The sequence below is a fragment of the Lepidothrix coronata genome, unplaced genomic scaffold (assembly GCF_001604755.1).
Source record: "Lepidothrix coronata isolate B3197 unplaced genomic scaffold, Lepidothrix_coronata-1.0 Scaffold54, whole genome shotgun sequence".
Lineage (NCBI taxonomy): Eukaryota > Metazoa > Chordata > Aves > Passeriformes > Pipridae > Lepidothrix > Lepidothrix coronata.
In genome coordinates, this window is record NW_016690234.1 from 2,385,690 (window position 1) to 2,411,991 (window position 26,302).

The window sequence follows — 26,302 nt, forward strand, 5'->3', positions numbered from 1 at the left end:
GAGCAGAGGGAGGGCAGGGCTGGAAACCCACATCCCAGAGTTGTTGCTTGTTTTAGGAGCAGCCAACAGCTCCGGGAAGTCTCTGTGCATCTGATTAGTGCGTTACGGGGCTTTCATTGACTCGGCCGTGCTGCGCTGATGAACTGAGGCTGGGGACAAGCACCCGTAATTGAGAGAAATAAATTCTTATCACAGGCCTCTGCTGGAGCCACCACCTGTGCATGTATGTGCCTAGCTCCACGTTCCAGGAGCAGATCCAGTCCCTGGAGCGCCCAGTGCGCCCTTGTTAGCAGGAAGGAGCCAGGCTCAGGGGCTGCAGACACCGAGCAGGATCCCAGAGCGGCCAAAAGTCTCTGTCTACCCTGTCCATTGGCATGGCCCACTCGGTGCTACCTCCAGGCTTGGCCACAGGCTGGCAGCTTGAGAGCCATGAGTGCCCTCAGCGTCTCCTCGGGAGCTTCTCTGTGTTCTTCCCTTTTCCTTGATCCTCTGTGTTTCATTTGGGAGATGGAGAAGCCATTCAGCTCCCTTTACTGTTACCTGAGATTTGATGGCAAGTGAAAGATCCTTTCCTGATGTGTGACAGGGGACATGGGCATCATAGGGGAAAGGGTTTTGTGATGCTGTAAAAAAAATAAGGGTGAAGGTATAGTTTCCTTGAAAAGAAACCTATCTGCTGTTTTAAATGAAAAATTAAAAAAAGAAGTCCAGGGTCAGCAGGGCCATGCAGCTTCTTGTGGCAGAGGGCCATGGCGGGCAACCCCTTCCCCACTGCAGTGGGGCTGTCCTTGGGTTTCTTCGCCTGCTCACTGCCCCCTAATTTCACCTGTTCCTTGGGGCCGAGGAGCTGCCTCCATCAGTGCATGCAGCAGTGGGGAAGTGAGTGGAAAAGCTTCACTTGACATTCCCTGACCTCCCAGTGCAGCTGAGTGCTGGAGAGCCAGCACTGAGATTGCAGTCGCTTTCAATTACCCAAAGCCAAGAGAGGTGGAGAAAAAGGGGCTGTTGGCTCCAGGAAGCTGAAGTCACTGCTGCTGAAAGCTCGTTAGTACAAGGGGAAAAGCAATTACTGACATTCTGCCAGTGCCACTAACCCAAACCTGTTGAGGGACAGCCCAGCCTAGGCCATGGCCATCCCTGCTGTGGGGGATGATGTGAGGCCCCTCGATCATGTCCTCAAGGACAGCTCCGAGGCTGCAGAGTCATGGGGTGTCTCCTCTCCCTGTTCTCCTCAGCTGGTATTTGCTGTGCATGTGAGAGCTCACCTGTGTTAACCTACTCCCTCTGCTGCACCAACCCAAGTGGTCTTTGGTATCAGAGAGCTCGGAGGGGCTGGCAGAGGGGCCAACGGAGGGGTGACGGCATGGGGACATGGTTCACGGGCTGTCGACTTGACAGGGTTGGAAGTGGGGCACTGTGTTCAAGGGACAACATCACTGCCATGGCCTCTGTCCTTCAGCAGCAAAGTGACACCACTGCCGTTCACACAGGGAACTTTTTTAACTTTTAATTGCGGTTCTGTGAGGCTGGTTTTTCTACCTGGTGAACCTGAGGAGGTATCGCCCTTCTAGTACTGAAATGTCACGAACCCCTCTGCTGACTGGAGTCTGCCTTGTCTCTGTCCAGACTGATGGCTGTATTTGCCCTGTCCTTCTCAGGGCTCCTGGGGACGTGCAACTCCTCACTCTGAAGTCCCCTTAAAAGCTGAAAATCTCTCTGCAGACATGACTGTGGTTACCACCACAGTGACCCCCCACCTTGTTCCCCAATGCTGGTGGTCCGAGCATCCCTGCTGGCTCCCTCTCGCCTTCCTCAGAGTCACAGAATCACAGAATCATTTCTGTTTGAAAAGACTTCTAAGATCCTCGAGTCCTACCTTTGACCAATCACCACCTTGTCAACTAGACCAGAGCACTGAATGCCACATTTAGTGGTTTCCTCAACCTATTCTGCGTTGGGGCAGCAACACATCCCAGGATTATTTTCTTTTATTTTTTATTACACATATTGTTTATGGCTATTTATGATTTCCCATGTCCATGGGTATTGTTACTTCCTAGAAATAAGCTCCAGGAAGAGCCTGGCAACGCGGCACTGGGATCTAGTCAAGAACAAACAGACCAGACCACATGTTTCAGACCCACTGGGACTCACCCCGTGTACAAGTCATCCTTAAGGACATTCACTTAGAACTGTTGGTCTTTTTTCAATGTTCTTTGTAACAAAAAACTTTCCTCACTGAGGACAAGAAGATATTATTTGCCATGGACCCTGTGCCCAGCTGTGGACTGGTCAGCCCCAGGTCAGCCCCACCACTCCCCTCCACTGCCCCACGTCTGTGTCGAGACCTTGTGGTACCACAAGCTGTGGGGATATTTTAATTGTCCCTAAACCAGGGCACTGCAATTATGGCTTTCCCAAGTTTTTAGCTGAGCTTAAAAGAACTCCAAACATGCTGAGGTTGGGAAATGGTTGGGTAGGGGGAGAAAGAGGGTCAGCAAGACATTAATTAACTTTTCCTTGGAGCGATACCATGGAGAGGGAGAACAGAGTAGGAGTCATAGGAGTTGTATATTTAAAAAAAACTAAGCAGAAAGAGAACATTTTAGTCCTTGATTTAAGTGTGGTTTGTGATGATGGTGGGTTAAGGTTGTTCAGAGCTCTCTTGTGCATATCCAGCCCTTAAGGCTAAGCATGAATTAATTATAGCTCATTTTTGTTATAGTTACAGTGTTCTCAAGATGTACCTTGTTGCAGAGTTGTTAAAGTTGGCTTTTAACTTCAGCTTAGCCTCGGCACTGGTTTTATTTGTGGATCTCCAAAGTTTTTCTGGAATGAGCCTATTCCCAGTGAGCACAAAGCACCTCTTACCTGGAGCACCTTGCTCTGCTGGCACAGCCCACTGAGGGCCTGCAGTGCTCTTCTCCCAAGGAACAAGTGACAGGACAAGGAGAAATGGCCTCAAGTTGTGCCAGGAGAGATTTAGATTTGATATTGGGAAAAATTCCTTCCTGAAAATGGTCGTCAAGCCCTTGTACAGGCTGCCCAGGGCAGTGGTGGAGTCTCCATCCCTGGTGGAATTTAAGAGCCCTGTAGATGTGGCACCTGGGGACATGAGTTAGTGGTGGCCTTGGCAGTGCTGGCAGAACAGTTGTGATCTTAGAGGGCATTTCCAACTCAAATAATTCCATGATTCTATAAAACCCATGGTTCTCTGCTCAAGCAGTTCCGCTGCGTATTTTTAGCAGAGGGACAAGGCTGGCACTGATCCTTTCCCTCACAAACTGGGACTGGGCACCACACTTCCCATCCCCTGGTCGCCTTTGCTGTGCTCCTGCCTTGTAACCTCTGCGACCTGACTCGTCCATCCTCTTCCTCCCCCAAGTCCCCTTTGTCTCTCGACCCTTGTCCCACGGGTCTCCACGTGGAGGCCACTCTGTCCTCTCCCTGCAGACCTGGAGCTGGAGATGGGCTCTTTTGTTTTGCTGTTTGATCTGTGTTTGTGTTTTCACATGTGCCTCCTTTCCAGCTGATTCCAGTTTGGAGCTAGGTTAAACTGTGCAAAATACTGTTTAAAAGAAAAAGAGAAAGGAACTTGTCAAGATGCATTTGTTAGATCACGTTTAAAATGAAACAGAATTGAAGGTAGTTTTTGTCCAAGGAAGGGGAGGCAGAAAAGCCATCAAGCCGCAGGAGAAAGCCCCTCCTTTGTTGTCCTCCTGACATTGAAGTGTAATTTTTCATGGTTATTTGGACTGGAAAATGGGGGGAAAGGGAGAGATGGGCTTGCGATTATTTCCCATAAATGACAACACAATCACATCACGCTCCACTACAAACATGCTCAAGGAATTTGCCTTTTTTTTTATATTTCATGTGTGAAAATAACAGCAACCATTCTAGTCCTGCTGAAATTCAAGGGGGCAAGTCCCTGTTGGATTCCATTGCCTTAAAATCTAGCCCAGTCTGCAAAAAAGATGGACAGTCTTGTTCCCAGGGACAGGGAGAAGGCAGTGCTGTCCCAGGGAAGAGGTTCTTGGTTGTGGGTGCCCCATTCCTGTGAGTGTCCTAGGCCAGGTTGGGTGGGGCTTGGAGCAACCTGGTCTAGTGGAAGGTGACCCTGCCCATGGCAGGGGGTTGGAACAAGATGGTCTTTAAGGTCCCTCTCAACCCAAGCGTTTCATGGCTCTCTGATGGCTCTGTCAGCTGATCTAGCCATAGCCAGCAGATTCTGTTTGTCAGTGAAAGCAACAGAGATGCTCTGGAATGGAGCTGTCTGGGAAATAAGTGTCATTAATCCAAGGTAGAGTTATATTGTTTTCCTACAGCCCTTTGTCAGGTGGGATTTACCCACCTGCTTTGCATCCAGGCTGGAGCTCTGTGGCATTCCTCTCAGAACCTGTGCCTAGTGCTGCCTTCTTACCATTTGGAGTCCTGCTTTTCCTTTTGGGAAAACAGTGGGAATAAACAGGTTGATGTAGAATAATCCTGTTAGGAGCTAGCATGGACGGTATTGCAGCATGCAGATGCATCTGGAGTGGGAGCTCAGGTCAGACCCCCATCCCAGGCTCTGCCTCTGCTCTGTTCCCACAGCCAAGTGCGCCGGGCCCATGGGCACGGTGTGAGGTGGGACCACCCTCTGCATGCCTCTTGGTGACCTTTCTGAGTCAGCAGCACCAGACCCTGCATGGTGGCCCTGGCACAGCTTGGGGACAGCCGAGCTCCTCCTGGGCTCGGCTCCTCAATCCACTGCAGACCATCCTCCTCCTCCATATGGACCCAAACCCCGGCACCTCTCCTCCCAGGGCCCGGGGGAACTCACGTTTAAACTACTTGAAAGCAGTTGAACTTTTGAAACAGGCTGGGTGGTGGGAACCCTGCAGCGGGGGCTGCCCCTCACCAGCTGGCAGCACATGGCGGTGCCAGCACAGCATCTGTGCCACACAGCCATCGCCGTCACCTCCCCGACAGCCGCAGCGTGCAGCAGTCAGCCAGGTCTCAGTCCTGTCTCTCTGCGGGCTTTTTCAGCTACTTATCCTGAAAACGGGAGCGTCAAGGATTCTTTTTGTTCCAAAGGAGAGACCCTGTGTACAATTAAAACTTGTTTCTGGTAAACCTCATTCCAGGAAAGATGAGCTTTTAACAAAAGGCTTTTGACAGCTGCAGGGTATTTCATTTTTTTAATGCCGAATGAAAAATCAATACATTTTTCTAGGTTATACATATTCAGAACAGGCTTGATATTTCCATTATAATGGAAAATGGGTGTCTGCACATCTCGCCTGTCAGAGCTGCACCGCCGCATTTTCCAAGCCACTGCTAAATATTTCAAACCTGATTTGATTGTGGTTCATGACAGCTAATGTTTCTCAGCTCTCGAGCCTGCCGGAGGGTGGAGAGGCAGTGCACGCTCTTTCTCTCCCATCCCTACATTTCCGCCACCCCTGAAATGCCCCTTATCCCTTCAGATAAGAGATCTGGGTTTGTTAAGGAAAACCTGACTGAGAGAATGAGAGGTGAGAGGTCTTGGGCTGTTCAAGCTAGTCTGGATCCCATCAGCATTTGCTGACTTCTCCAGCCCTCAAACTTGCTGCGTTTGGGCAGGGGCAGACGGCAGGAGCGTGGTCCTGTGCGACAGAGCACAGTTATTCAGGCACATTTCAGTGCATAACTGAGTCAGAGGTTCCCTGACCTCTGCAGAAGTCAGATACTCGTGATTTTCCAGACTCTACTCCTGCTCTTCCCCCACTCCTCTGCAGTGAACGGTTTAATTTTAAATTAAAAGGAAATACCGCTTTCTAAAATGATTTATTCATGAAGGAAGCAAAGACTCTTCCTAGGATTCTGCATGGGGCAGGTGGGATATGATAGAAAAGCAGCTCCTTGGGCTCCAGGGGCTGCAATTGCTCACTCTCAGTATTGACCTGGGCCCTGGCAGTTGGAAAATTCCTTTTAAAAGTTATTAATAAAGCATCATGGACTTGGAGATGAAGCTCTGGCGTGGAGACGCGTGCACAGCGTGTGTTGTTTGTTTTTCAGGGGGACATGATTCTCCCATACAAATGTCACAACAACAGCTCTTGCACCTCTGAAGTCATGTCTGAACAGCATGTGCAGCTTTGGAGGGCCTGGGGTGTCAGGTGGTAACAAAAGGGTCGTGGTGATTTGGAAGTAAATTCCCTGTGTCTTACTGACCATGGGTCATTCAGCCTCGGGAGCTGACCTTGGCGTGGTCTGCACACTCAGCTGCAGGTGGGTCCCGTGGGCCGTTACATAAGGACGATGGTGGGCTCTGCTCGTGCACAGTGTGGGGACAGCGGGACACCGGGCTTTGCAGACAATGACAATAGAAACTCCTTGTCAATTGAGGGAGGAGCAGACCTTTCCCTACCAGATGTGCTGCTGGCCTTGTCCTCGCAGAGAGGTGCCCCAAAGGGGCACAGGGGACGGATGGTTGGCTGCCTTCATGCAGGTGTTTGCTACTCAGACCTGTACCATGCCACAGAGCTGCTGCTGCAGCTCAACAACCGCGGAGCTGTCATCAGAGAGCGTGGGCACAGGCCTCTCAGGAGCAGGAGCTTCACTGCTTTTACCATCAGTGTTGAGGTCTCCTTGCCAGAAGCTGGGTCAGACACAGGTGTGAGCCCCACGTGTGCTGAAGGCGAGTTCTCAGCAAGTCAGAGCCAGGGGAAGGGCTGCTTTACCCACCATCCCTGGGCTCAGCAGGAACACTGGCGCTGCAGCACAGGCCAGGCTGAGCATGGTGAGCAGAGCTGCCTCTGCCTTCCAGAGAAGTCTGCTTGAAGGGGATCACGAGGCAGCTGGAGTTAACGCTTCCCATTCTCTGGGACTCTGTACCAGAGGCCCTGGGAGCAAGGAGCTTGGCAGGGATGGTACTAGGACCTTCCCCATCTGGTTCAGAGCCTCTCTGGGCAGATGTGTTGGACTCTGGTCCCTCCCATCCTGCTTTAAAAAAATTACTCTTCAGAAAAAAAATAGCTCAGGGTGGAGCAAGAGAAAGGTTCAGATCTGGATCTGCTCCCTGCCCCCCTGCCCAGCACAGGGTGTTGAGCTGAGAGCAGGTCACGTCCTCAGAGAGGAGCGTTCCTGGGATTGGGGCTGGGGAGTGCTCAGTGCCAGGAATGTGGGGGCTCAGCTTGGGCTGCTGGGGGGTGGACCCAAAGGACTGCCGCCCCAGCAGTGCTGAGGACTTGCATTCATAGCCTTGTTTTTTAATAATTTTCTCCTGTTATTGGTATTCATAGCTCACATTTTTCCGGTTACTGTCAGCCTGGGCTTTCATCCATTTTAAAGAGCTATTTTTTCCCCTGTTGATGATGATGATGGTATAAAGACAGATGGTGTAACTGCTTATGAATGTCCTATTTTATTCCCTTCGAACCAGACAGCGCACTGGAAGACGTGTATTATTTCCACATGCTCAGGTTAGAGCCCAGACAGCGGCTGAGCCTGGCTTGCCCTTCCTCTTCCTCCCATGCCGATGCTGACACCTCCGGGTCGCAGCCGGCAGTGCCGCCGCACAGGGTGCCCTTTGTTGTTCAGCTGGGCCGGGAGCTCTGGGCTGGGGGTCTCAGGGCTGGGGGCCAGGGCTGAGCAATGGTGGAGCCGGGGCCAGGGCAGTGTGTGATGGCCATGGGTGATGAGTGATGTGCAGTGGGGTGCGGGCCATGGGCCATGGGAGGTGGGAGCCATCTCCTCACCTTGTCGAGGGGGGTCAGGGAGCATCTGAGCCAACAGACAACACTGTGTGTCTAGAGACAGGTTAAAATGATGATTTAAATAAAATGTAGAAACCCGTTAAAGAAGGTTTTTAATAAAACCAGATAAATCTGCTTCTGCAGTAGCTCCCCCAGCTGATGGGACGTTCTTGCCCTACTTGAAGTGGTTTGAAGGCACCAGGGTGGTGGGGTTGCGTGCACCACCAGGGTGGTTTGTTGTCGTTTTTTCCCTAGAGTGGAAAAAAGATTGGAATTTTAATTTCTGAAACGTGAACCCAGCTGCTGTTTCACAGCCCTTCTCCCAGCAAACTCGAGCACTCGGCTCATGTGGCAAACTGCCCATCTCACCCCTCCATCAGTGATTAGTGTCTTTCTACATGTTGGGTGCCTTTGTCAGCACTTCTACCCCTCTCTGGAGTCCTATTTTCCCAGGGAAAGCCCATGGGATCCCTACAGCTCTTGAGAGTTCCCAGCTTTTAAAAGAGTAAAAGGAGTAGAGCATAAATCACCTAATATCAGCTGATCTCTGGATGCTTTTACAAGTTCCTCCCCAATTTAGGCTGACACATCCTCAAAGGGCACTGCTGAGTATCTGCAAGCTCCTAATACATATTTTTAGCCCAAATTTCTAACCCTGTCTTTGTTAGGGGAAGGGTGAGGGGTGGTGCTTGAACTGATTAGGTGGTTCAGGTAAACCCCAGGATAGCCTCGGATTTACCATGACCAGATAATGCAAGTTAAAATTATAAACTATGCTGCCTCAAAATTTATATAATAGCCTAGAAGTGCCATTTAGCCCAGTGGTGGGGTAACCCCTGTCAGTTATAGGGACTGTACATAAATACCCAAAATAGTAGATGATAATGTATCTGTTACACCCTGATATAACAGCCACATTGCTCTCGCTCCCAGTGTCCCACCTGACGAGATTGGCTTGGAGCTGGACTGTGCTGGGTCGACACGCTCCATGCCTGGCCTTGGCACATTGGTGCTGTTATTATGGGCAGGGCCAAGGTGCTCTGCATTTTGTTCTGAGCTTTCAGCACTTCACTGAGTGTTGTCTCTCCTCTGTGCTTTGGCACCTGTGTGGTGCTGCCGGGGTTGGCAAACTCTTCCCCTGACTGGGGTGAAGGCAGAACCCTGAGCAGGTTCCTCCCATGCCTCGTGTCCAGGCCGTGGCTGCAGCAGACTGAGTTGCTCCAAGTCTGAGCAGGAGGGATGTGATGTGTCTGCAGTGAACTCAGGCATCTCGGTGATCAGGGTCAGTACTGTTCTGGGGCCAAAGAGCTTGCAATGAGGATGAGGAGGAAGGATGAGGCTGAATGTGCTGGAGGCTCCAGCCAGTCCCTCATGCGTCTCTAATCCATGGTGTGGCTGGGTAGACCCTTCTTCTAGAGAGAAGGGTCTGTACATGACACCTCAGGGGACCTTTGTAGCTCCAGGTGGTAGAAGTGGGCAAGATTCTTCATTTTGTCTTTATCTCATACTTCTTTCCTCTGTAATTTATGCCTTGACTAGCAAGCAGATGTGTTGGGAGAACACTGAGTGATGTTGATACCTGCCACACAACACTTGTGCACAGCCTTGACTGTTGCTCTTACTCAATGGCAGCTTCTTACTCTTCTGTTCTGCCTTCAATGTCTGTGTTAACACTTTCTGCTTCTTCTGTTTCAGAAGAACCCAGTGAAGATGTGGAAGGGCCCAATGAAACAACTGGTGATGCTGAGGAGCCTGCCAAGGAGCAAGAGAGTGGAGGGGACAAGGACCAGAGTAAATGGACAGGTATGATTCTGTGATATAGCAGAGGTGGCGTTTGTCCCTCTTTTTTTTAAATCCAGGAAAGGGGGGTGGGAAGAGCAATGTCCGCAAAACCCTTCCTTAACAGACCACAACATGGCATTGTCAGTGTCTGTGTGATGTGTCATCCTCTGTGAAGGCTTTAGGTGTAGCTTCATGACATACCCAATAGTTTGAGTCGTGGTGGGTCATGCATCCCCACTCCCAGCCCCAGGCTGGTGCTGGGCATTGTGTGCTCCAGAACTGGACCTGGGCAAGGGGATCGGCAGCTAGGAGAGGAGGAAGGAGAAGGGGACAGCCCCTCGTGGCCCTTGTGGCAGCAACCAGCACAAAGTAGGATTAAGCATATCATTTGGTGACTCCATGACTGTCTCCCTATGGAGAAGGGACATCTCTCCCTTCAGCTGGCCCTTGGTGACCGCTTCAGCGTGGGTACAGAACCTGAGGCGCTGGAGGCGGCACCCATTTTCCTTGGACCAGGACGGAGCAGTTCTGACTCCTGGGTCCTATTTCTCCATGCTGGCCTGCTCGGTTGGCAGGCTCGGGGTTGGTCAGTGTGATGCCTCAGTCTGCGCAGAGACCCTTCTTCCAGGCAGCCTTCTCCTTCTGCTTTTGTGTTTACCTCTTGGTGAGCCCCAGACAAAGATATTTTGTTTTATATAGTCTTCACAAGGATGGAATGTGGTGTTTCGTGTCTACAGTTCTAATCTCAGCCTGTCTCAATCTCAGTCAATGGAAGATGTGTCCTAATGGGCAGAGAGGGCAAGCTGGGCCTAACTGCTTATTGAGGATTGTGCTCTCGATATGGGCTCCACTCAAGGTTGCTCTGTGTGTTCCTCCCTATCACAGACCCGTTCTTAACCCAGAAATGCGGATATTGCTTGGCTCTAGGTGGTTTTTAGTCTCATGTGGGATTTTATGATCCTGAGCATAAGCACTTTGTGAAGTATCACAGAAAGAGGTAAGTATTATTTATTGATTACATCTCTTCAGGGGTAAGTAGGGCCATTTGCCCAAACCTGAAGCGCTTAAAAAGGCTGATCATTTTGAAAATATTATTTTTATATCTAAAAATGTGTAAGGAAAAAAGAGGAGCCTTCTTTTTAAACCCTTTACTGTCCAGAAACTCTGGATTTGGATGGGTTTATTTCTTCATCATGCTAGTGAAATTTCTAACCCAGTGTTTGTCAGCCATGGAGCAAATCAGAAATGGGATGGCTCCATAGGGTCTGCAAAGGGAACTAACTGTGTGTGGAGAGTATGCAGAATGGACATATGAGCCTACAGAGCATGGGACCAGCCTTGTCTGGAGTACAGCCTCAGCATGGTGTGTGATGTGCTGATGCTGAACTCGGGTCCTGCTTGCAAACACATAACACCACCACCCTGAACTTTAAAGCATTATGATGTTACCCAGTGTTGCTGTCTGGCAGGTGTGCAAAGGAGGCACCACACCTCATTCACTTTCCTGATCTTGAGGCTCCTTTGAGGAATGTGGCTGTGTTGCCAGGTCCTTCTGGACCTCAGACATGGAAAGTAATAGAAACTGAGTCAGATTATTCCTGACAGCCACTAAGGAGCCAAGTACAGGGACATGAAAACGTCCCAGTACCAGTGAGCAGAAAGGGGAGCAGGCAGTACCAGGAAGCTCTCAAGGAGGAGGAGGCTGCTGGCACTGAGCCAGCGTGCTCTTGGCAGCAGGGTAAGGCTGTGACCATGGTGTCATAAGGCTGAAGAGCACGAAGCCTTCTTTGCATTCACTTTCACTAAGCAGAGCAGCACAGCCCATGTCAGTGGCACGGCGGAGAGAGCCCGTCCCCCATCTGCCAGGGAACAGGCTGCAGAGCACTTGGTGACACTGAACATTGTCCCTGACCTTCTGCATCATACCTGGGTGTTGGGAGAAAGTGCCTGGAGCATCTCAGACCTGCCAGCTGCTCTGTCTTGTGCTGTGCAGAAGAGAGGGGAGGTGCAGCGAGGGACAGACATGGGGCTTGTCCCTGGCTGAAGGAGTGGCTGGGGAACCGCACACCTGCCAGCTCCATTTGCCCCAGATTTTCCTGGGAATTGACCAAACAACTGTTTGTAAGTGCTGATGGGAAGATAATGAGATGAGGAACAGTCGACACGGATTTGTCAAGAACAAATCATGTCAACACGACCCAATTTCCCTCTGTGTGAAGAAGGTCCTGTTTGCAGTCAGTGTCTCCTTGGGAAGGCTTTCGATGCCGCTTTTCAGGACAGGCTGAAATGAAGCCCAGACACTGTGGTGTGGGTGACAATATTGTGCCAGGGGTGGGTTTTGTCAGCACCGGAAAGCTCTCCTTTCCTGAGCTGGGGCGTTGGGAAATGTGGGGAGCAATTTCAGAAAGCCCAAACAGCAGGAATGACCCAGAACAGAGCAACATCAGCTGGGAGAAAATGTAATGAACAGGCTTATTTGACCCAAAAAAAGACTGAACAGGAGGACAAGATAAGTCTTCTTGTGCATGAAATGCTTCTGAAAGGGAGGAAATAATTTGTTCTTCATGTTGAGGATACAGACAACAAGACACAATGGGCTTAAATTGAAGGGAGAAAGATTGAGGTTAGATAATAAATAAAAAAAAAATCTTGTACAGCCTGTGAAGCACTGGAGTGGGTTTTCTGGGAAGGTTCCTCAGAGGTCTTTCAAGAAGATTAGAGGAGCTGCTGTCGGGAATGAGGCAGGCACAGTCTATCCTGCTTTGGATGGACTGGCTGACCTTCGGAGGAGCCTCTGAGCCAGGCGACTCTGTGAAGGTGGAGATGGAGGCGGGAGAGGTGCAGGCTCAAAGCCAGTGACTGGCGTGTGGAAGGGGAGGGGAACAGACCCGTTTGCTGCTCATCACCTTCAATTTGATCATTATGTTCCTCAGCAATTTGCTCCCCTTTGTGCCTCGGTTTCCTCACTGCGCACAGGGGGTTTATTTCTCCCACTTTCTTAAAGGTTTGTGAGATTTGTAAGGAAATACCAAGTTCCCCTGCCCAGCTCCCTGCCCTGATGCAGAGGTGAGGGGCTGTGCTGTGGTGGGTATGGCCCAGGTGCAGCCTGTGTAGGGTCAGTCTCAGCACCAAGGGGAAAAATTCTGTTTTCATTGCGAATTTGTCAAAATGTCTCAACTGCAAAATAAATATATCAATTCGTTCTTGGTGTTTATTTTAAAATGGAATAATGTGAAGCAGAAACATTTCTGAAGGTGATATTTTCCAGTTGAGTATACACGTGGAAAACTCCATCCCAAATAAGGACTTACTGGATCTTGATTTTCCCAGGCTTCTCTGTAGCTCTAGAAGGTTCTGGAAGATGGCAGTGCCTCCACGCTGCAACAGAGAGATGTTCTGTGCCCACCTCTGTGCTGGAGTAGGGAGATGCTCTGTGCCTGATGGCTCAGCATTAGACATTATCTTGTCATGACTAATGTAAGATTTACCACAAGCAAAACAGCGAGGGGAAAAGGTATTGTGGCTGATCTTGACTCCATTTTTAAGGCAGGATGTCGATGATGGATACTGAGCTGAAACGGGATCAGGCCAGGACAGACCAGTACGAGGCCTCTGAGTTCAAGGTGGTGCTGGTCTGTGTCTCTGACCGAGAAGCCCATCACCAGCAGTGACCTGGCTACCAGAGACTTTCTTAATGCAGTCTGTTGGGTACTCAGAGTATATCATGGTTTTTTCCACAAAAACAAGAAACAAAGTCTACTTAAAATATAGATTGAAATGAAATCTTTCTGGAGGACTGGCCTGAAGGGCTTTTATTTTTGTTAATGATTTTTTTTTTTTTAATCCATGATGCTCACCTAACAGAGCAATTAGTGCAATGGAGCGTCCCTGATTCAAATCCGTGGTAGATTGCTATTAAAGGAGGTATTAATGGGCTGCCGAGAGCTGGGAAATTGTTGCAGAAAAGTGTGTTTATGGACTATGGTGCTGGCAGGCATGATTTCAATCGGCTTTGACATGTTTAACATAAATGTATACTGCACAGCTCCTGCAGTTTATGAATAATTCCTACAGGCCGACTGCCTTTCTAATTACTGAAATTGAAAAAAACAGGTCAGGCACATCCTGACGGAAACCTATTCCTGCCCCTCCCCCCGGCTGCTTTTTGCTGCTTTTTTAATATCTGGCATTTGTGGAGCACTTAATGGCTGGGATGTTCTGGGGGCCTGAGAGGCTGGGAGGAAGGGGACGAGGGGCATGATGGAGCCACTCTCAGCACTGGCGCCTGCACCAGGGAAACCTGGGAGAGGGGACAGGAAGCTGCCTCTAACTGTGTTTTTCCAAGGATATACAAAAGGCTCCTGGGAGGCAGCTCCAGGTGGCTCTGTGCAGTAGCCAGCTGGGCTCAGGGCACACTGGGCTCTGGCAGCACCCTTGGGTGCCAGGGGAGCTGAACTGGACTATGGGGCCATGGGGAAGGTCCGTGGTGCCCGTAGTGCCAAGCAAAGCACTGCCTCCACGTGCCCCTGGTGCTGCCTGACGTCTCACCACAGCGTCTGCTGGGTGCTCTGTGTTCATACAGAGCGAGGCAGGGAAGTCTGGTGGCGGCCGGGGCTTCTGGGTACTGTGATATGAATATTTAATAGTAATTCAGCTGTGGGTACTCGCTGCAGGCAGGAAGGTATGACACAGCATTAGAAAAACAAATTATTCGGCCATTTTCAGGGCCAGAGCCATGCGAGGCGGCAGCGAGGGCGGGTGCAGAGTGCCCGTGCCGAGTGCAGGGGGTGTTACCTGTCGATCATGTTATTGTCAAATAAGAGCTGAGAAATGCTGTAGAGCAACAGGCAGTGCACAGGCCTGATAGTGTGGCTACAGCTGCTCATAGAACGGAAGGTATGTTCAGGGAACAAGGAATTAAACAGACGGTATTTGAGGAGGAAACGTTGGCCCATGTGTTACTGAGGAGGGGGCAGTGCTGTGGCACTGCTGGGTGCCCCATACCATTCTCTGAGGGTTCCAGGGAGCTCCTGGGTCGTGGAAGTTCCTGGAGAATGGATGAAACCGATAAACGAACCCTGGGTTTCGGGACAGCCACAGGTGCTGTAAGGGCAAAGGACAGTGGCCGTGGGCATTGCTGGCAGAAGGCTGGGCGGCACAGCAGCAGCTTCAGCTGGTCTGAAGGCTCGTGATGCTGAACGATGGCTCTCAGAACACATCAAGGCAGTTTGGGGCAGGCAGCACCACCAAATACAGAATGTTATTTTCCATCGAGCAGTGAAAGGACAGTTCCCTGATCCCGCTGAGAAGTTTCCCAGGCCAGCGGCTGGACTTCGTGACAGGGAATTTTTCAGAGGCTGGGGAGGAGGGTGGTGTTTAAATCAATGGCAATAGCAGAAACCCCACTGTAAATTTCTAGGGCAAGTGGCAAGCTGGTTTACGGAATGCAGGGAGATGAGAACCTCTAGCTTACGGAAAGCAGCATGAATTAATAATCATTTAATTGGCTTTTCCATTATGTTGCTGGGTTGGGAGATGGAAGTTTAGATGAAGGGGCTGTCAGTGGTACTTTAGCTAAAAGATTCTGATGGCTGAGAGGTGGGTGGCAACTCCCTTCCCACCAGGATGGAGAACAGGAGCTTGGGGGACCCATACTGGCTTTCCCTCTGGAACCAGCAAGGGAAAGGTCTCCACTTCGAAGGAAGTGCCCATCTCACCTCTGGAATAATGCTGGGGAGAATCTCTCTTCCTCCTCTGAAAAGCAGAAGCTGCTGAGAAGAGTGAGAAGATAAGTAGGTCTCCAGAAGTGCTATGGCAGCACTGCCTAATCACACTTGGCTTTAGGGGACATTAGTTTAGAAATTTTATTTAAATTTTAGATTTAGATGTTCCTCTAAATCGTCAAATCTGAATTAAATCCATTTAAAGAATCAAAGTGCGTAACAGTACTATCCAATATGTAGGCATATGTCATACTTTAAACCAAATTCCTTTTTCTGCCCTGCAAGGCCTTGACCTGGAAGCAAGATGCTGGCCTGTGGTCACGGTACAGGTGGTGTCTGCATTTGCTCTGGTGCCTCACGGCCCTTCGAGGTCATGGCTCTTTGTACATTTTGAGACTGAGATGTTCTGTCCTGTCCTCTCTGCACAGACAGAAGGTCCCACGCCATGCTGGGAGCCTTGCAGGCGGGTGCCGAGCTGCGTCCTTGTTTCTCCAGGCAGCAGACAGTTCTTTATTTCTCTGATCTGTGATGTGGACTGAATGTGTCACTTCATGTATTTGCCTGTTTATCAACAATAAACTTTGGTCTCAGTGTTAAAATTCCCACTTGAGCTGTCAACTCAAAATACTTAGAACAAATATTCCATGTGCATTTTTCAGAACCCTGCCCCAAATTAATTATTCTGGGATCTGGACAATCATCAGTAACTCTGGTTTTGAAGGATTAAAGTTATGGGTTGGATCAAGTGCATTTAGTAAAATTGGGTACTTAGAGATGGTGAGGAAAAGTACATTTTAATTACCTGTTACTAATTCTAAGCAGGCTGCTTCCCAGTAGAAAGGAGATGAGAAAATACCCTGTCGTGACTCCCAAGGTTGCAGCTGGTGTTTAGCAGCCTGTGAGTAGCTGATGGTTGAGCTGAATTTGGTCACTGCATCCAAAAACATCCTGCTACTGAGCAGCTGGTGCAGAAACACAGGGAGCCCCAGTCACCACCCAGCGCAGAGAGGTCCAAGGGGACCCAAAGCCATGACTGTCACTGTCCCAGCCTGGTGCAGGGCTGGAGCAGGGCTCACATGGCTGCCTGACTGCCCTGACAGACCTGGGGTCTCCAGCTGCCAGTCTCAATGTCCAGCTGCCTGATCAGGGCTGGCAGTTCAGTGTCTGAGGTCACACTGAGGAGTGGACCGTGTCAGCCGTGATCAGGCTCCCGACCAGGGCCACTCACATCACACAGGGCTCGGGCAGGGTGTTTTAAGGCAGGGTGGTGTCGAGGACAGTGCCAGGGTGGTCCTTCGCCCACTACAGTGCTGGCTGTTGGTGGTGATCTCTGCCTCCCCAAACCCTCCAGGAGGGACTGCATTCCTCAGCAGAGGAGCAGCGAGGTGGTACCATGTGCCTAATACTCCAAGCATGTTTATTACAGGAAGCAAGGAAGGCCAACTCTGGCTTTGCAGACACCTTTAACCCCTTTCCACTTCTGAAGCCCGGGGAGGATCTTGGTTCAAGCAGTGGGCTGAGCAGAGCAGCATGTCATTCCACAGGGGCAGAAGGATCTGTGTTAGTGTCTGTCAGTCAGCACTGACACTGCAGACTTGTTTTACACAAGGAAATGCCTGGTTTGGACATTGTCATGGAGTTGGCAGCACAGCGGAGTCCTGTGGTTTGGCTTTCAGATACAGCCAGGACTGTGCATCCGTGCATGGAGGCTGGTGCCCAGCCAGGACTGAAGCACCAGGTGCGCAACTGGCAGCACCGCAGGGAATGAGATCACCTCCAAGCTTACCAGGAGGAACTCAGCGATCCCAGAGCTCCTCCAATCCCTGCCTCCCTCTGACACTACCGTTACCTATTTGCAATACCTGTTTTCCTTCTCCTGGAACTTACTTTGTCTCTATCTAACTGAACGTGCAGAGGTGGGGACTGTCAGGGAAGGCAGTTAGAAATGGGGATTGTATTCCCCACTGTGATTTGGTACCTTTGGAAATACAGCTCATGCCAGTGCACTGAAGGGTCTTTGGGAAGGAAGCAGTTTGCCAGGATCTGACTCTTAACGGCATCTTCTGAAACAAGGAGCAGATACCAGCGGGTTCACAAGGAGAGTAGGAGACAGGGGGAAAAGTGTGGGGGACCGGCCTGCGAATGCTACAGTGCCTTGTTAATCGGCAGCCGATCCATCATATTAAATATCCAGCTGTCAGATATTACCTTTCAAGTGAAAATGAATAACTCCCATTAAGGGCGAAATGGGTTTGAAGTCGATTCGAGACAGATTAAAGTACTGTTATGAATGTGTGTTCGGGGAGGAGGAGACGGGGGCTGTGTATAATATACTTGTCCTTACAGTTTTTAAATAATAGATGTCCCACAAATTTATGTACTGCAGGCGGCCAGGGTTCGGGGGAGGGGAAAGGTCAGAGATGTGCTTCTCCCAGTGCCACAACTCACAGAATGTTTTGCTGTTGACTTCAGGACTCGTTTGCCTTTCTCTGTTTGGCTGTTATAAAATGGCCTTTCCTCAGCTTGTCAAGGTGGGAGTGTCTGGGTCCCATAGGCCAGGTCCCACCAAAATTGGGATTTTGGCAGGCCCACATCCTGGGAAGCACCAGAGATGCACACTCCTCTGGAAGCATGGGCTGAGCCGGCCGGAGCCATCCCAGCAGTGCCGCTGCTGCCAGCACGGGTGCCGTTGGTTGGGTTGACGGCCACAACCACCGGCCCTCTACAGGGCAAACGTATTCCAGAGTGTCCATGCGTAAAATGTCCTGGGTGAGCAAAGGGTATGAGTTCTACCTCACTGAGTCAGTCCAGCTCCCCCTGAAGGTGACACATGGGCCTTCACATCTGGCCAAGAATTTACGTGTTGGACATAGCCACAGGCCCAGACCCTCCTGCACCCGCAGGTTGTAAGCAGCCCCCAGAAACAGCTGAGATCTCTCTGCTTCTGGTCACCAGTCACACAGTTCCTGTGCTGTGGGAGATCATCAGCAAGAATGAACTGGTTTTGGCCAAGTGTGCGTTGTAGGACTTAGTACTCATCCTCCTCCAAGTCCTTGTGGGGTGTGTCAAGCAGTAAATGGAAGCACTGTCCAACCTAGACCTCTTTGGAGGTTTCCTGATGTAAATCACTTTTTGTTGCAGCACCAGCCAGCCAGGCAGAGAAGGAGCTGACGGAGCCTCCAGCGTCCTCTAAGCGGATATCGTTTCCCAGCAGCTCTGAGTCACCTCTCTCCTTTAAATGGTCAAAAACTTCAGAGGAGACCAAATCAGAGCAGGTAAGGCGGAAGAACTCACCTTTCTGTGCAGGTAATTTGTTTCCAATGTGCCAAAAGCAAAGAATAAAATGGGAGAAGGAGGATGAAAGGCAATAACTGGTGATCGGATAAGGCATCAAATTGTTAAAGCCTGGCTGTAAGAGGAAAGCAGCGGCTGGAACAGCTATGTGATTCATTTGTCTTCTCTGCAGATGTACCAGTGTCCGTATTGCAAGTACAGCAACACAGACGTGAACCGGCTGCGGGTGCATGCCATGACCCAGCACTCTGTGCAGCCCATGCTCCGCTGCCCACTCTGCCAGGACATGCTGAATAATAAGATCCACCTGCAGCTGCACCTCACCCACCTGCACAGCGTGTCACCTGACTGTGTCGAGAAACTCATCATGACGGTAAGTGGCTGCATAGGCAAGTGTGTCCGCTGCCATCCCCGCCAAGGTGAGGAGCAGAGGTTGCTGCAGTGGGCAACTACTTCACCTATCAGGGCTCTGCCATTGAGGTTCATCCCATCCCGATAGGTCGTGTATGAGTTTGAGCCCTGTGGAAGTGTTGAGTGATTTCCCTGTGAAGAGGTCAGGATAAATACAGTTTCCTTGACCTGATCACTGCAGGTCACTGCATGGGATGGCAGCTTGCACAGAAGCTTTTGGAAGATGCAGCAGCTGATGGGATGTTTTGTCACATTATACACTCTTTTTTCTTTGGTATAATCTTTGAGGGAAGATCATGTCTGCATTAAGAAGTTGTTACCAAGTATACAGAATAAGTTCTTATTTTGCCAATTCTTTTTCTTTGTGATTTTTTCTTGCACTCTGTTTCTGCTTGTTTTCTCCCTTCTTTGCTGATTCCTGGCAGTGGAGGTGAATAACACTGTGTTTGTTGTAATACTCATGTTCTGTATCAGCTCCCTCCTGTGACATCTTCTGAGCAAGCACACACAACATGGCCCAGCTGTTCTCTTACAGCTCTCTGGTCTTCTCTTTCTGTCACTCTTCCTCTCTACAACTCCCTTCTGAAAGGAGGTTGGAGCCAGGTGGGGTCAGCCTCTTCACCCAGGTAACAAGTGGTGAGAGGAAATGGCCTCAAGCTGCACCAGGGAAGGTTTAGATTGGATATTAGGTAAAATGTCTTCACAGAAAGGTTTGCAAAGCTCTGGCACAAGCTGCCTAGGGAAGCTGTGGGGTCACCATCCCTGGAGGTGTTCAAAAAAACATACGGATGTGGCACTTGAGAACATGGTTTAACCTGGTAGTGGTGCTGGGTTGATGGTTGGACTGGATGATCCTAAAGGTCTTTTCCAACTTTAACAATTCTATGATTCCTCTTGTGACTCCTTCTCAAAGACAGGGTCATGGAATCACAGGATGGGTAATGTTGGCAGGGACCACCAGAGCTCTTCCAGCCCAGCCTCCCAGCTCAGACAAGGTCCCCTTAGCACATTGCTCAGAATTGTGTCCAGACAGCATTTGAGTATCTTCAGGGAAGGAGATTCCACAGGCTCTCTGGGCAGCCCGTTCCAGTTCCTGCTCCATCAATACCTTTATGCTCCTTATTTTCCCGCCTTACTTTACCAACTGCCTGTCCCCTCAGGGCTCAGCAGGATGTGGCTTTGCTCTGCAGGCCACCTGTGGGCCTGAGTTACAGAGCTGTCCCGTCACAGAGATCGCAGCCTCTGTGGCCTGTGTCTGTTTCACTGGTGCTGGTCAAGTCTGTAAATACCTTTTCCGGGCTTGAACGACTCTTACTCACCTCTAACTACATTGATGGCAGATGTTTTGACCTTCTAAGAGCAGCGAGCAAAAGCTGAGCACTTTCCTTAGGCCAGTGAGTGTAACCAGTTTGCTCAGGGTAACTGTTTTGCTGGTGTAGAGTGGTATGGTTTGAGCCAGGCTGTGGGCAGATGTGCAGTCTGGAGCAGAAGCATTGGGCTGGTCCATCCTCAGGCAGATCTGTGTCCTCCAGGATATGGGGGACTGGCAGGAGCCCCTCATTTAGGAGCTCAGGACACCCTGCAGAGGAGGTCAGGGACAGTCCCTTAGGTGAGCACAGCTACTGGTGCTGGAGCAGGGCTGAGGGACTGCTGGGATCAGCAGAGACTAGCCCAGCCATGATGCTCATCCTCATGCTTGTTTCTGGTTTCCCCACCTTCCATTGCCACTGGCTCTTTCCTTTGGCACCCAGAGACACATCTGGGGAGGAGGATTGCCTCTCCTGCTCTGGGTCTAACACCACAGGGTCAAGAAGGTGCATCTTTATTCAATGACAAATATTTTGAGCAATCAGTACAGTTTATGCAGAACGTGGCACCATCAGAGGGTCCTAATTTTGCTCATTCTCATGAAGATCCCATCTCGGTTTGACACGTGAGTCAGGTCTTGGTGTCACTGCAAGGGAATTGCATCCCTGTGACTGGGAGCTGGGTCCCTCTCGACAAAGTGTCACTGTGCTCAGCGTTGGAGGAGGCTCCAGTTAATAACACCTTATCAGACGCCGTTCAGGAACCTGCAGTGTCTAATATGTCTGTTGCCATGGTAACGGCTCCTGCTTGCACTCGGCATCTCAGAGCTGCCTGGTCGTGCTCCCTCCTTTCCATATCAGCGAGCAGCCGGGCTGGCTGTCCCACAGGACCCCCGCATCCTCCCGCCAGCCCTGGTGCAGGGATGGGGGCTGGCAAGGCTGGCTGAGGGGAATGGAGAGCACACCATGCCCCAGTGCCACACAGGGACAGAGTTTGGGGCTCACATTATCCCCCCACCTCCTGCAGCTTCCCTTTCACAGAGCTGGTGGATGAATGTGGCCAAGTTTGCTCTCCATGGCATCTCAGTTGCTCTGAGCGGGGCCAGGCTCCATCTTTCCCATTACAGCCTCTGCTTGGGCCCGCTCGGCTCCACAGGGCCCCGTAATGAGGGTGAAGTGCAGTTCGCCCGCGCAGGCGATTGACAAGACTGATGGGCTGGAGCTGGGAGAGAGGACGGCTTCCCGAGAGCCTCTGGGAGCAGGAGCTCTCCCTCCTCCCACAGTCTGCTTTATCCTTCTGCACATTCCTGTCCCATCATCTTTGCTGTCAGCTTTCTCTTCCTCAGTTTAGGGCGTCTTCCCAGTGTTCCAGCCCTCTTTCCATCTTTTTCTTTTCTCCCTTGCTTCAGGAGTCATTCCTGCCCATCCCTGCCATCTCACTTCCCCCTCTTGCTATCTTTACATTTTTTCCCTCTTTCCCATTGTCTTTTCTTATTGTGCTCTCCCTTCTGCTGTCATTCAATTTTTCTCTCTCCCTCCTTCTCGCCCCCTCCCTCTCCCCCCTTTCCCTCTCACTCTCTGTCTCATTCTCCATCTCGGATGAAGGTAATGAAAATAATCGGGCTTCATTAATTCTGAGCCCTGTGAGATGATAGCCATTTGGAGCCATGTTTGCCAATTAGATGGTCTAAATTAGAAGTGACCTTGGTATACTGCCATCGCTTTGCCTCTCGGAGTCTAATGAAGCTTTTCACTCCAGCACCCTCTCTCTCTCTTTGTAATGGAAATTACCTCCTTTGTCTGGTGGGGAACCTTGCCTCCTGTCTGTATTTCCCCTGGTTGCATGGACATGGGGATGTATCTCCTCAGACTCCTTCTAGAGGTTTTCTTTTCAGAGCCACATGATTCCAGCATTTTGGGGCATTTTTGGAGGAACTGTCCCTGCATTTAATGCCTCGATCTGCAGACAGCGCAGGCAGGTGTAGTGTGAGGGAAGCTGGCTGCTCTTGCTGGCCAAGAGTAATTTTTCGGACGTGCCAGCAGTATTTGGGTGTCATATTGGTGGGTCTTGGGCTCCAAGCCTCCAGCCCTGACAACGAGCAGTTCTACAGTCAGTCGTTAAAAATCCAGTAGAGCCAGTGGTGGCAGGAGCTGTGCTTGTCACTGCTGGAGATTGTCTCTGGTGAGGAGTGGGCCCACGGGTCGTTCTCCAGCATGATGACAGGTCTGTTGGTGTCAGGGCGTGTCATCTGCTGAGGATACTGGAGTGAGAGGGAGGCAGGACATGTGGCCCATCAGCCCTTGGGTGCTCTGTAACAGTCCTCCCTGGGCCACCTCATCCATAGAAATGGCCACTGAAGTGGGGTCCCCATGCCTCTCCATGGATCTCATCTTCATAAAGAAATTTTATCTGCTGAAGGGGTCTGAATTTCACCCAAAAGGAAGGGTCCTTGGAAGCAGAGAGACTTGTCAAACAACTTCCCATCCTCTAAGGACCTTCTGTGTGGTAACAGTGGGAGAACCAAGAGGGACCTCAGCTGTCAGAACCACAGGCAATGGTGAGCTCAGGCTGTGCACAGAGGTGGATCTGGGGTGACTGAGACAGGTGCCATGCTGGAAGAGGCTTTGCTGGTGGCTTGTGGGCCAGGAGATGGTGGCTACAGCCGTGCAGTGCATATGGTTTGGTGTTAGACAGAGAAGAACATCTGTGTGCAGGAGAAGGGAAGGGAAGAGAAAAAACACATTTATTGAACTCACAGCTGTAGGGTTGTGTTTTAGTAACGGCTCACACTGACTGACGTGTTGCTGTCGTGAAACGGTGTTGAGGAGACATTTAAACAGGGAGACAGGAATGAAAGGGGGGGGGATGCTGAGCTGAGGAGGGATGCCAAGATGATACGCCAGGTATCGCCTGTGCAGGTGAGAGGAAGGTGGAGAGCATTTGACAGCCACACGTGCTAACACAGGCTGTGCTCCAGATAAACACGGTCCTCTTGATCACTGGAACAGTTAATGCCATGAAATACATCTGCAGTACAAAATGCTGTGTCACAGAGCACCGCTCCTGCCTCACCTGCTGGGGGCACTGCACCTTCCTGCCCCGTTGTGCCCCCACTCTTGGGTTATATGAAAAGCAGTCACAGCGTGCCAGGCGAGTTCTGCAGGTCCAAGGATACGGGGTGTCCTCAGATAGGTTTGCAGTGTAAAAGGATGAACCCTACAAAAAGGGCAGTCTGGAATTCCATGTCAGTGCAAAGTAATTTGAGACATGCAGCCCATTTGCACTCCTTTTATCTTTGCCACTTGCTCGGGGTTGGTCTATGGGGATGAAGGGGCAGGGGGTCCTGCCCTGGATAAGGGTGTAGGAAAGGGGCAGGAGCAGCCCGGATGGATCCAGAGGACCTGACTGAGTCCAGTTGCTGGCCAGTGCCTTGTTTCCAGGAGTTTGCTCCCCAGGGCCAGCCCCTGTGGCTGCACTGCCACAGTTCCCCGCATCCATATCCAGAATTTCTAGTTGCCATGCACTTTTTCCCAAGCTTTTTTCTGTTTGCCTTTGGGGATTTTGTGCCTGTAGCAATTTAATGTACCACAGCCTTTTTTTTTTTTCTTCCCACCTCTTTTTTTTTTCCTGTTTTTTTTTTTTTTCCCTATGATGGAGGGAGGGTGGAAGGAAGGGAAAGAATGGTAGCTGTGGAGATGCAGGTAGATAAAGGTAATTACTTAAACACATATAGGGCAGGACTTAGTGGTTTGGAGCCCCAGATTAAGATGCAGAGGAGCATGTGAGGTTGATGATTATATTGCGGGGAGAGTTAATTGACGGAAGGTGAAGGCAGACAAAGAACCGCTGCTTACTGCCTTCTTGAATCCCAATCAGGAATTATGATTAAAGACGCGGCGAGACAACAGAGGCCTGATGAATTGGTGTCTTTTTTTTTTCTTTTTTGCCGTCATTCACACTTGATTGACTTCAACCTTTCAAGTGCAAAAGTCTCTCTTTTCCATTATTATTCATAGCCATCTGAGTTTTTCTAATTAAAGTGTATGAAAACAATTACTGATCCGTCGTACTGAGCATGGTGGTGGGGACGGCTGCCGTACTGTAACGCCTATGAAAAGCCACAGCTCTATAATGATGTGCAGCTGAGGTGTTAGATAATTTTATTCTTTTTCTACTCTGTTGGGGTTTTTTTTAATTTCTCATGATTTATTTTTCATAATTCCTAAAGATCCTAGGAAAGCGCTCTCCCTGCTGCTAAAGCTGAGAGGAACGGTTTCTTCTTGCCTTCCCTCCTTGGCCTCCCTGCTTGTCCCCCTCCTCCGAGCCCAGCTACTGGGAATTAACCAGTGACCTTTCACGTCTCCCAACCCACCACCCGCGGCCATCAGACACTCCTGCTTAGAGTAAAAGGTGGAATGAGTTTGGTGTGCTCAGCTTCCCTCCTGGGATGTGTCAGCTGTCTTCCTTGCTGGCATCCATGGGACCCAGCACTCACCTCCATGTACCAGCTGTCCTGGGAATGGGAGGGAGCTCCACACCCCTCATGTCTCAGGTCAAGGTTCTGCAGCCATTCCTGTGCCATCATTTCATCCTGAGATTCTCCAGCTTCAGCTTCACCACAGGCATGCTCCCATCTCCTGCAGTTCAGCCAGAGCCCTGTGGGCCTTGGCTGTGCAGAAAGCCACTGCATGCACTCTTTCTCTCCTAAAATCCAGGGCTCAGATGCCCTCTCTGTGTCTAGCAGAAGGATAGAGAGGCTTGTTTTGCCAGGAAACACAGTTGTCCGGGAGTGTTTAGTTGTGCCTCACCTTCCTAGCAGCAGGAGGCTGGGAGCAGAAGCACCACAGGCATCACCAGGAGAACCTGGTGAAAGGGGAGCACTCCCTGGGTGTCAGTGGGGTGGCATGGGCAGCTGCTTGAGGTTGTAGAGGTGTCTTCACTTGCCACAGGCATTGACCAGCACTGGCAGCCGTGTGCTGGAACATAAATGGATGGTGATGGGGGCACAGGTCTGTCTGTCCAGGTGCTGTGAGGCAGTGTTTCAGCTGTGTAAGTCACTGGCTCTGGACATTCAGAAGGACATTCGTTGTCCTGTGTCTGATGCCAGCCATGTGCAGGCTGCTAGCACGGTGGTTTGTGGGTCTGTGTGTGACCAGGTACATCCAAAGAAACAGTTTTCCAGAACAGGATGAGTGTGTGCACTTGGCTCTTCCAGAGGGCCTCTCCAGATGAGCCATGCAGACTCTACAGCTCTTTAGAACTGTGGGTGTTCCCACACCAAAACCAGTACTGTACTGGTTTTACTGGTGCAGGATCTAGGCAAAGACTTGAAGAGGGGCAAAGGGAACGCATAATTCAGAGCAAGGAAAGGGTTACCAAAAGCTTTTCATTTCAAAATTTGCTTTCTTTTTAGTCCTTCCTTATTCATCCTTTCCTTTGTCACCTCTCTCCGTATTTGTACTTTTCTTTCTCATGCGCCTCCTTTCCCTGCATCGATACACTTTGAAAACAGTGCTGCAATGCTCCCTGGTTCAAGATTACAGCGTACTTTACGAGGTATGATTTAATTAGGGGCCTTATTATGTTTTCAGCAGCTTAAGGTGGGCCTTTCAACTTATCTACCTAATTGGTTGCACAAGAAGTTTCACAGCCCATGACAAAACATTGTCAGTGATCAAAGTCTGAATTCTACATAAAGGAAAAATATTAATAATAAGATTATTCTTCAAGTGTGCACTGCTAATTATGTCCAAAATGTAACTGTAGAAACACTTTTGACTGATGTGAGCTTTGTCTAATAAATACAAGTCTTCAGTGAGCTGTGAAGTGACACCTCTGACTTCATAATACCAATGTCTAGTTTTGCCACTGAAGATGTTTAAAATATTTTCCTGTGTTTTTCTTCTCCCCATGCCCTTTCCCTCTGTCTCCAGGTGACAACCCCTGAGGTGATGATGCCCAGCAGCATGTTCCTCCCAGCAGCTGCTCCAGAGAAGGATGGTAACTCAGGCACCGAGGAGCTGGGGAAGCAGCCTGGTGAGTGCAGATCAGTGAGGTCTATGGTCC

General features: G+C 50.3%; 1 protein-coding gene across 5 annotated transcripts in view; it reads left to right on the forward strand.

Annotated features, from left to right (window-relative positions):
- Positions 1 to 26,302, forward strand: part of ZFHX3 (zinc finger homeobox 3) — a 129,844-nt gene that overhangs the window by 89,813 nt on the left and 13,729 nt on the right. For 4 of the 5 annotated variants that reach the window (XM_017816260.1, XM_017816258.1, XM_017816259.1 and 1 more), the window contains 4 exons: positions 9,414 to 9,521; positions 18,365 to 18,498; positions 18,690 to 18,890; positions 26,170 to 26,272. In XM_017816260.1, the coding sequence (XP_017671749.1) occupies positions 9,414 to 9,521; positions 18,365 to 18,498; positions 18,690 to 18,890; positions 26,170 to 26,272 (546 nt within the window). The remainder of the gene's footprint in view (positions 1 to 9,413; positions 9,522 to 18,364; positions 18,499 to 18,689; positions 18,891 to 26,169; positions 26,273 to 26,302) is intronic. The other variant, XM_017816261.1, reaches the window with a different exon arrangement.